Below are 11309 nucleotides of genomic sequence, written 5' to 3'. Positions count from 1 at the left end.
AGCTCGTATTTGAGGGTTGTTGTGATGTGTATTCAACCCATGTTTAAGGCCCAATGTGATGTATATGAGGCCTATGTGATGAGGCCCATTGTGATGTATTTGAGGGCCAGACAATGGAGCCCATTGTGATGTATGTTAGGCCCATATGAAAAGCCCATCGTGATGTGTATTAAGCTCTTGAGTGAGGCCCATGATATTGTATATTTGGCCCTTGTGTGAGGCCATGGGTCCACTATATGTTAAGCTTTATGTGGGCCATTCCTTGGGGGCAATGTTTGTTAAATGTCCACATTATCGAGATCGATTGTTAATGCCAGTTATTAATACCGATTGTGAGTATATGACAGCATAGCATCATGATACATGCATATGCGCATCATCTGCATGTTTGTTATGAGATATGATTGACCATTGCATGTGCCATAGTGCCGGTTATTTATGGGACTCCCTGATAAGCGGAGTTGCCCCACATGAGCGGGCGGTACGTGCAGGTTTAATGTATGACTGGATGGTATGACTCATGCATCTCGCATTTTAGAATATGACCACCTTACGCCCTAGCGACATCAGGGCCGTAGCCTCCACAGGCATATCGTGGATGGCCAGATGGGACACCAAAAATCTGTTCTAAATGGGGTCCTATAGATATCCCTGGGTGAAAGTCACAGAACCCTTTTAGTTCCAGAGATTACTCCAACATCTAGACTAAGTGGATGCATGAGTACATGAGGGCCGTATACCATTAGGCCACGTCTCCCACTGTATCTTGGTCGGTTGAAAGGGGGTATGGCCTTACCTGCCTGAGAGGAGGGGACAATGCTAGGCTGAGTCTGACCAGCTCGAGGAATGGGTCTGCTATTGACGAGTCGGGCCCGATATTGGCAGGCGGATAGTGAGGTCTCTTTCACCTATCTTGTTGTGTGCGATGGAGGGGCAATCTAGTTTGGAGTGTAATAGACCTCGGTGATTTTCAAGAGAGGAACCGTACTGATATGTCGACTTATTGAGTAGGAATTGCATACTCATTCATTCATTCATTCACTATCCACTCGAGCTAGTGGTGCGCAACTATTTGTTACGTGTACCTTCGCATGGCCAGGATTTCGGTTGGGTACGCGACTAACCTGAGATCAGGAGTTTGCCACATTGAGTCTGACTATTCAAATTTAGGTATGAGACTGGTTTGGATAGAAGTCCCTTGTGATGGACCCTGTAGTCTGCGATACTATGTACTATCATTCCAACCTCACACTCCAACCTGGTCATTTTATTCACATCACATATTGCATCCGTAGGCATATGACATTTTGAGTTGTTATATTTTTAGTACTTATATGGCCTAGACGGACTTAGCTGGATTTACATATTGCATTATACCCTCGGCATCTGATATTTGGCTCTTTATGACTCCTCATTTGCATAGTTGATCTGTATTGCATACTCTAATATTGTGTGACTCATGGACTTGTCAGTATTTTCGTTTACCCTGTTATCGTATGATTCATGATCTTGCTACTATTTCTAACGTTGTATGATTATGACATTGCATTGAATACTTGACACTTATCTTGTGCACACACTTTTACCACCCTCTAAGCTTTCTATAAGCTTATGTACGATAGATGCGTACAAGTGGCGTTAGGTTGCAGTAGCATTGAGCTTGAAGCGTGCAGCTGTCTTCTGGAGAATTAATTTTTGATATATATATATATATTCTTTTCAGTATTGTATTCAACTGTTTATATTAGTGGATATGTGATGATAATGTTGCCTTTGTGAATTAGGTAAACTTGTGGTTATGCTTATTACGAGTTAAATGTACATTAAAAAAATCCTCCTTGTAGGATCTCATGATTGGAATTTGGCGTATAGATGTTGAGAGCCGAGAATGGGGTACTAAGGAGGCTGTCGGTATCGGATTTGGCGATAAAAAATTTTGTGAGCTCAGTTTTCGAGTTTGGGGCATGACAGATATGGAAGCTTCAGTCCGTGGTAGCTCTTTCCATGACCGAAGTAGAGTATAGGGCAATGATAGAAGAATTTAAAGAAGGTGTTTGGTTGAGAGGCATGGTAAATCAGTTAAAGCTTTAGTATAAAGCTATGCCGGTTAATTGTGATAGCGAAAGTGGTATAAATTTGGCTAAAAATTCTGTTTATCTCTCTCGTACTAAACAGATTAATGTTCGTGACCACTTTATCCAACAGGTTCTTGAAGAATGAGGTGTAACTCTGGAGAAGATTCACACCACTGTGAATCTAGCAGACATGCTCACTAAGAACGTTCCTACAGAGAAATTCAAGTTTCGTGCAACTTCTTTAAGCTTGACGATGGTATGAAAGAATGACGGAATGTGCACGAGAAGTATTGATTAAAGCTGTGATGCGATGCAAAAATAAGAGAAGAGGGCAAGATGCTACACATTTGAAGATTGAAGACATGGTGAAGATTGTTGTTAACAAATGTCTTAAATCTGAGGAAATTTGACTAGCCCGAGAAAGTTCGGGTGAGAGTCTAGCAAAAATGTATTTTGGAACTTTCAATAATTTTGACCAGTCAATGGACAGGTTTGACTAGTTGAAGTGCCCTTCTACTAGCCCAAGCTCTGGTTCCACTAGTCAGAAGTTACACAGATTGTACGCGGACTGTATAAATTTGAAGCGGTTTCTGGATTATTTTAAGTCGGTGCAAAAGTTGAAAATTTTCAACTATAAATAGGAGTCTCTAGGGCCATTTTATAATATTTTAAGGTATCTTAAAGTACTCCAAAGGTTTCTAGAAGGGGTTTGAGGGTTTCTAGAATGTGATATTTGAGGTTGTTCGAATCGGGAAAATCTTTTCTCTTTGTAATTTCTGGTTTCATAGTGAAGATCTGTCGCTTTGTGTCATGGTTTTTTTTTTTTTTTTTCTAAAACGGTTTTTTATGTTAAATCTTTGTGTTCTCTTGTGTTTGCTTGGTGCTGTTGGATTGCTATCCTAGATCCATCTCTGTGTGATTTCATAGAACAATCCCCAACAATTTCAGCATTAATTATCTTTTTCTTTTCTATAACTTTCTCCTCTTCCTTTTTAGCAATGCAAATAGAAATTTAGAATAGCCTTGCATTTCTCTCTTCTCGTTGATTTAAAGGCTGTTCCTGAGAAGAAGATTCCTTTTCCTTTAAGTTAGATACTCTATGTTGGCCACTTAAACGTTCTCATTGAAGTAATCAGCGCTAAGGCACAATAAACATTACAAAACAAACGAAACTATTCTGATATAAGGTGGATATATCATTTCGTGGAACAAAGTACGAAAAAAATAAAATAAAATTGAAGTATATGTAATACAACATAAGATCAGACGCACAATAGCACAAGGTTGACGCACGCTCCAACATGAACCCAGTAAAGGCTTCTCGCTAGAGTATTCTTCATATGCTCTCCAAACACATGCCATGATGATACGTGTAAGCAAGATCTGGGATGTTAATCAAATGCGCCAGATTTTTATTTCTATTGTGGAACAGATAATAAGCTCGGCTAAGTCATCATTTGGGTCAAGCGAATTTCTACAGTGGAACAGGTGAGATTACTTTTCCAACTGTCCATTTTTCAGGTGATGTTCATAATCGCCACATTTTCGGGCCATATGCAGGGGAACCTGACGAACTGCCCGTATCTTAGACAGACACATTGGACGTGTACCAGATTAGGAATGAGAATCATACTCTTATGACGAAGCTTTTCGTTCCTACAGCTGAAAACACATCCTCCCAGAGAGAGAGAGAGAGAGAGAGAGCATAAACAACAGGAAGCCAATGATCATACAGAATCAAACGAGGGTTGAGTTCATCACCCCACCAATATTATTCACCTGGATGCCACCACAATCATAGACGGAGCAAAACGCCTGCAATGACGTCAATGCCAGGAAAAGGTTTGCTGCGATCAGTGTCAGAAACGGCCATGATCGATACACGTACTTCTTCAGCAGCTTCCCAAATATAACCCTCCACCTGGTCGAATAATACTCGTTCACCTCTTCGATCACCTTATCCAAGTGGGCCACCTTTGTTAGAAACAATGATCGCGTCATCCCATTCCACCGATCGGCAACCTCTTGGTCACTTTTCAAATGGTTGATTACAATCCCGTTTTCTCTTAGTAATTTCACGTCCTCTTCAGTATCGATAATACCATTCATTAGTTTCGCATAACGTGTAAAAATTTGGGCCCGAGATGCCGATGTGGCTTCAAATGCTACCAAATTCCTCAAAACAACCTCCGTATTCTCATCGAATGTGATGCGTGGGAGGTGAATGGTGCCTGAAATATTATCGAACTTTATAGAACCTATGTCACCTTCAGTGGCAGAAAGTCGAATACCGGCAGTCGAGAGCTGGGACACACTTGGGATCATGATCTCCTCCAACAACGGACGCACTGTTGGATTTGGATTGCTCTCGATATCGTTCTGGGTGGCTTGTTTCATCTCAAAGGTTGGAACTTCATTCACGATGTTTCTTGCAGAGGAAGGCATGTGAATCGTACGGATGATTTTGAATGGAAATTTTAGTATAGATTTCAACAATCTCGATGTGAAGACCCGTCGAAGATGCCGTGAGAGTGGGGAAGATATAAGCACTTGCATCGAATAGAAGACTCGCCTGAAAGAATCCGGATTTTCCTTGGCTACCGTTTCATCTTCAGCGCCTATTTCTTCTATTTTTGGCACACATACATGATAAAGAAGTTCAAGCAAATGACCCATTTGTAGGATTTCATTTTGACTATGTGGAAAATCACCCACCCTTTTAAAAGGAGAGAGAGATCCACAAAGACCCATTAACATCATGACTAATGCTTCATTAAGGTTTTCACGTTTGCAATAGCCCATGAGCTGTTTGAGTACAAAAAGTGGGATTTGGTTCTCTAACATGATAATATCCCTAAGGATGGCATTATGGGTCATGCTCTTTCCAGTGTAATCGATCACTTGGGACCTCCTCAAAGAGACCCTAGTGAGATCATCGGCCATTTGATTACCACCGTAGATTTGGAGAAACTCCAATAAGAATGAACTATCAACGGCCATCATCCAAGCCAAGGTTTCAGTACTTAGATCGAAGTACCGGTCATAGCATGCACGGATCTTGAGATCAAGCTTTGTAAAGTGATTGACGATGCCCTCAATGGTGATGCCTTGGAGATGCTCCTGCAACATTCGAGCTGCGATGAACTTGTACCGTTCCATTTCATAGACTTCGGCTCGCCATTGATGGTATGGGCCAATGGCTACATGTTGCGGGATGTAAACTTCTGGTTTGGTAACCATTAGAGACTTAGTAACGCTGAAAATTGAAACGGGTGTTTCAATACCATCATCACTGCGGTCGTGGTCGAGTTCTTGGGCAAGGGTTTCCTTGATCCGTGTGACCCACCGATGCTGATCAAACGTAGGATGGGAGTCCATTCGTCCTTTAGAGGATGCTCAAGCTCAAAGGATGAGAGATTGGAGGAAAAGTAGGTGTTCGGGAAGGAAGGAGATATTCAAGAGGGGGTTTTCTTCTACTTCATTGCAATGCCAGGATGGTTTGGTGGCCATTCATTTGAAAGTGAGAATTTGACCGTACTAATCTTGACGTTTGGCTAAATTACCTAGAAGGGAATTTCCTCCCAGATATCCTAAGGGTGGCCTTCAGACAACTTTTGAAATTTATTTCGGACGAAAATATCCCGATCGTTGGTTCAGAAGTCGTACAACCCTAGAGTGAATAAGATGTAACGTTTTGTTACAACCTCGAGAAGGAAACGGAATGGCTACTCCCCCTGCCACCAGCCAATGGTGGTTGGTGCTATGTGGGCCCCACCATGATGTATGTCTTTCATCCATGCCGTCTATCTATTTTTCCGAATCATTTTATGGTATGAGACCAAAAATGAGGTATATCCCAATATCAAGTGAACCACATTATAGGAAACAATGTGGAATGAGCGTAGACCATCAAAAACTTTTTGGGGGCCATAAAATTTTTGGATCAAGCTGATCTTTCTTTTTTCCTTTCATCTATGTCTGTATGCCCTAATTAATAGATTGGATGTCAAATAAACAATACAGTGGGCCTTAGGAGAATTTTAATGGTGGATATCTAATCACTATTGCTTACTGGTGGTGTGATCCACTTGAGATTTATATAACTCTCATTTTTAGGATCAAGTCCTAAAATGATCTGTAAAAATGGATGAAACACGTACATCATGGTTGGGCCCATAAAGCACCGAACACCAGTCCCATGGCGCGGACGAAAGTATTTATGAGCTTAGGAAGGGCCAAATGTCGCATTTATTCACCTTTTACAGACATTTTTCTTCTTCTTTTGTTTTCTTAGAAAAGCGAAGATCCAGGGACCAACTGCCAGAGAGGGACATTGTTTCTCCTTGTCATTTCTCTCATCTGAAAGCATCTTCCACTACGAGGTTGGTATTTTATTTTACTGTAGGCATTTGCTAAGGTAAATGAAAATCAGAGTCGAGAAGGTGAGAGTTCTGGTTGTCACGTGAAAGGGAGCTTACCGTAGGGCACACCTCGACCAAACCTCCACCATTGATAGTAGAAAATCACGACTTCACATTTTCAAACCTTCCACCCTCAAAGAAATCAAACCTCGACCACTGACGGTGACAACCACGACCCTCACCGTTGTTAAACCATGGCCCAGACGAAGGGTTGTGGTTCGCATGCACATTGGATCGTCCCTGTCATGTTATAAGGATCGTGCTTTTCATATGCACATGAGTCGTGGTTATCATGCTACATGGGGCATGGTTGACAAATGTTATGGGTCGCGGTTGTCATGCCAAATGGGCCGTGGTCATCATGTTATAAGAATCGTGTCTTTCACTACCCTGTGCAAGACCCAACTTGTTTGGGTCATTGTTGTCGCGGTATATGGATTGCGGCTTCCAGTTGTTATGGATCGTGGTTTTCATGTTATACGGGTTGTGGTTGTCAGCTTTTATGGGTCGTGGTTGTCATATTATATGGGTCGTGGTTGTCACGGAATATGGATCGTGGTTGAAAACCACGTCCATGCTAGATACAACAATGATCCATTGTTCATCATAGCCATGACCCAATGTGGATAACAACTATGATCCATTGTGCATTTGAATCACGCCCCATTGTCCATGATAAGCAAGACTATTTGCTCTTCATAACCATGACCCTTCATACTAGCCTTTATTATTTTAGAGCATATGAGCCCAAAAATGAGGCAGATCCAAATCTCAGGTGGACCATAGCATAAGATACAGTGGTGATTGAACGCACACCATTAAAAACTTTTTTAGGGCTATAAAAGTTTTTTATTAAGATGATATTTGTGTTTTCACTCTATCAAGGTTTGTGTGACCAAATCAATGGCTTGGATGGCAAATAAACATTTTGTTGGACCATAAGGATGTAGATTGGGTACCCCTACCATGATGTATGGGTTTTATCCCCACCAGTGGTACCCAATTTGCATCCTTATGATGTTAGGTGTATGTAATGCATTTTATGCCGACGAGGATTAGGTATTACCCTGCGTGTCGCTACCTAGGAATAGAGAGTTCTCCAAGGGGCCAACTTGATGTGTGGGTTTTATCCACATCATAAATTCATTTTGCCATATCATTTTAGGGTACGCCCCAAAATGAAGCAATTGAAATGCTCCATGTTGGCCACAAATTGGGGATTAAACACCTACCGTAGTGCTACAAAAGTTTTGAATCAAACTCATATTTGTGTTTTCCCTTGATTCAAGTCTAGGTGACCTTGTAAATACGTTGGAAGGCAATTAACAATCATGGTGGACCCTAGAAAAGTTTAAACGTTGGGTGCTATTATCATCGCTTTTTCCTGTGTGGTGGTCCACGTGAGGCTTGCAACTACCTCATTTTTGGGCCTTTACCCTAAAATGATAGGGCAAAAATGGACAGACGGTGTGGATAAAACCTACATCACAGTTTCCCCTCAGATCTAGTGTCCGTTCAGAGGAAGGGATGAGCGCGGGTACTATCCAATCCACATACATTCCATGCACCTACTTGCATTCGAAATTGCTCCATAAGCTAAAGCCCTCTCTTCTTCCACTACCATGCAAAAATCACAAAAATCAATTGCTCCTGAAACATCAGGGACTTGGCCAAAACATTAGGGACCGGACCTATTTTCTATTAAGAGTTCTGTTCATCTAGTTCTGCCTGCCATCAATTAGGCAATTTGAATTATTACGATCGGTACGATTTTTTCAAGCTAGGAGATGAAAGTGAACCTAACCTAATGAAGGGTTTAGATAGATATGGTAAGCTTGCATTATATGTTGATGTGAGGCCATGGAGTTAGCGTGACATAAAAAAAGCCACCCACTTACTGTTATCCCATTTAAAGTAATCAAGTGGTCGCAGTTGGTTGGCAAATAAATTAGAGACCAGACATGACTGGCCAGATCTCAAGATTTGACTCTCCAGATTTGGCTCTGTCACCGTCATTCCGTAGTTACCCCTCCAGTACTGGGTTTGGTACTAGTCGGTGCAGAAATGAGTTCCCTGAAATGCTAGTGCAAAAATGTACGGACAATAGGGATAAAACCTACATCACAGTTTCCTCTCAGATCTGGTGTCCGTTCAGAGGAAGGGACGAGCAGGGTGCCACCCAATCCACATGGACACCTGCTTGCATTTGAACTTGCTCCAAAAGCAAAAGTCCTCTCTTCTTCTACTGCCATGCAAAAAATTACATTAAACAAGTGGTCCTAAAATATTAGGGACTGGACCTATTTCCTATAAGAGTTTTGTTATCTAGTTCTGCCTGCCACCAAATTAGGTAATTTGAATTATTATGATAGGTATGAAATTTTCAAGCTAGGAGAAGAAAGTGAAACTAACCTAATAGGTATGATTTTTTGAAGCTTGCCTTGTATCGTGAAGTGAGGCCATCAAATTAGCCTGACATAAAAAAAAGCCACTCACTTACTGTTACCCCATTTAAAGACTGCCGGTATTCGACTTTCTGCCACTAAAGGTGACATAAGTACTATAAAGTTTGATAATATTTCAAGCACCATTCACCTCCCCCGCATCACATTCAATGAGAATACGGAGGTTGTTTTGAGGAATTTAGTAGCATTTTGTTGAGGGTCAAAATTGCGTATTATACCTCAATTATTACATGGTTTTATGAACATGATAATGTTTAACGTTCTACTGTAATCATGTTTGTGTTGCAAGGTGAATTCAAGAGTTTGGATTGAAAAAGGATACTAAAGGCATATATTTAACGCTCAAGAATCACCAAGGTAAGGGATGAATCTTAGGGGACCAAGATTTAAGAATTCATACGCTAAAGATCCGAGAAAACCCAGTGATTGAAGATAAAGAGGCCTGAAATCGTCTTGAATGCAAGATCACAAAGTTCCCACCATCCGTTCGACTCGAAACTTTATATCTAACCTAATGATCATATAATAATCGTACACGTAAAATTTCAGCCATTGGATTTTCGTGAAGTGGCCCAATGGACAGATCGGCCACTAAATCACTGATTTGGGGCCCACCTGATATCTGGATATGCTTCAATTTCGGTCTTAATCCCTTAAATTAGATAAGAAAGTGGATGGACGGAATGGATTTCTCGAAACATCAATGTGGGACCCACTTTACATGGTGTGCATGTGCACAACACATGTGCACTGGAGGTGTACCGGATCATGGGATTGGTCGGCACGATTAACCTGACTCCTAGCATTCCTTTTAAGCAAAAACGGACGTCAGTCCGCTGTGAGATGTAGTGGGCCACCACCATGGTCCCGATGGATGATTTGAACCATCCATTCGAACCAGGAGGTGGGGCCAACCATAGCCATGGAGTCCTTTCGTATCCATGTAAGCGATCGCACGAAGATCACCGTCAAACGCAGGCTGAACAGCAGGAAGATTTGATCCTTGGGCCGCATCAGACTCGAGCAAAATCATTCATTCCTAATTGAAATTTCACCACGAATCAAATGGACAAGATAGATTTCTCCGAAAACATCACTATGTGGCTCACTGATCATTCCAGTGTAGGTCCATGCGCAGGTACGTGGGCAATGCACGTCCGGCCCTCCGTGGGCTGCTGTATGAACATGGACATGGTCGGATATATGATCTGGACCATCTAATGTGTCTAGAGGATGGCCACGACCCCAACCATGGTGCTAGAATCAGGTTTTGGGACTGTCAGTCGTCCCAAACTTAATGATCCATATGCGACTCAGTGCGTTTCTCGCAACTGTTGCTGCGTAAAGAGCTTGTGCATGTTCCCATCGACTTCACACCACCCTAGCTGACTTCCAGCCTTTATAAAAGGGAGAGAGAAAAGGAGAGAGAGCCATCTAGAGAACGTGAAGTGGATAGCAAGAAAGAGAGAGAGGATCGGCTAGCATCAATAAGAGTTTTCTTCCTTTTCTTAATTCTTGTTTTGTTTATGTTTTCTAAGAGATCTTAGTTTGATCATGCCTATGATTGGCTAAACCTCTTAGCTAGGGCTAAGAGGTGAAGTTTGTAGTGTGATGGGATACTTTCTATTGCTTTGATTTATGATTGTTGAACTATCATTGATCTTAGTTTGGTTATAAGAAATACTTTTAGTTTTTAATGTTTTGTTGTGACTTAAATTACAATGGATTTGTGATAGCTTTTATTATGTTCTTTTCATTATAGGGATTATGAACTTGGGAACCCTGTTGTTTACCATTGTCTCTTGGGCATGGTTGGATGATGGAATCCTTCCTAACATTCATAACTCTCTTATTGGTTGTGGATTGCTTAAATTCTGTTGTTTGCTTTGTCTCATGGGCATGGTTTTGTGATGGAATCAATTCTAGTTCTCACCCTTATCATTCATTGAAAACTAGATCAAAAGTAGTTCAAATTTAATTTTTCATGAAATATCTTCCAATTGGATGAAGATAGGACTCTGATTCCAGTTGTGTTATTGAATCAAGCATAAATCTCCCTGATCTCTATAAGTGGATCGTTGGAAACCCTAGTTTCCCACCTTTGAATTTTATAAGTTTTAGTTAAAATAATTCACCATTATTCTCTTCAATTCTCCTAATTTAGAATACATTTTCTACTAGTTCAAGTTCTGGTTAGATTCAAATTATATACAAGGTTCAGCCATTGTGGATTCGACCTCGGTCTTAGCAAGATTATTACTACATCGCGACCCTATACTTGGGGTGGTGAACAAGTTTTTGGCACCATTGCCGGGGATTGACGGTTACATTTTTTTGGGAATAACTAG

At 41.2% G+C, this 11309-nt stretch overlaps 1 protein-coding gene across 1 annotated transcript; it reads right to left on the bottom strand.

The window, feature by feature from the left end:
- Nucleotides 1-3812: 3812 nt before the first annotated feature.
- LOC131217542 (putative UPF0481 protein At3g02645) lies at nucleotides 3813-5453 on the bottom strand. The gene has a single exon (XM_058212478.1). It carries the CDS (start codon nucleotides 5451-5453, stop codon nucleotides 3813-3815), a length of 1641 nt encoding a protein of 546 aa, XP_058068461.1.
- Between the last annotated feature and the right edge of the window lie 5856 nt (nucleotides 5454-11309).

Source organism: Magnolia sinica, chromosome 10 (assembly GCF_029962835.1).
Source record: "Magnolia sinica isolate HGM2019 chromosome 10, MsV1, whole genome shotgun sequence".
Taxonomy (NCBI): Eukaryota; Viridiplantae; Streptophyta; class Magnoliopsida; order Magnoliales; family Magnoliaceae; genus Magnolia; species Magnolia sinica.
Note: the sequence above shows the minus strand (reverse complement) of the source record. Positions and strands in the feature narration are given on the sequence as shown.

Bases quoted from the DNA above. Each gene is read 5' to 3' on its own strand.
- LOC131217542 (XM_058212478.1), bottom strand. From the start codon at position 5,453: ATGGACTCCCATCCTACGTTTGATCAGCATCGGTGGGTCACACGGATC.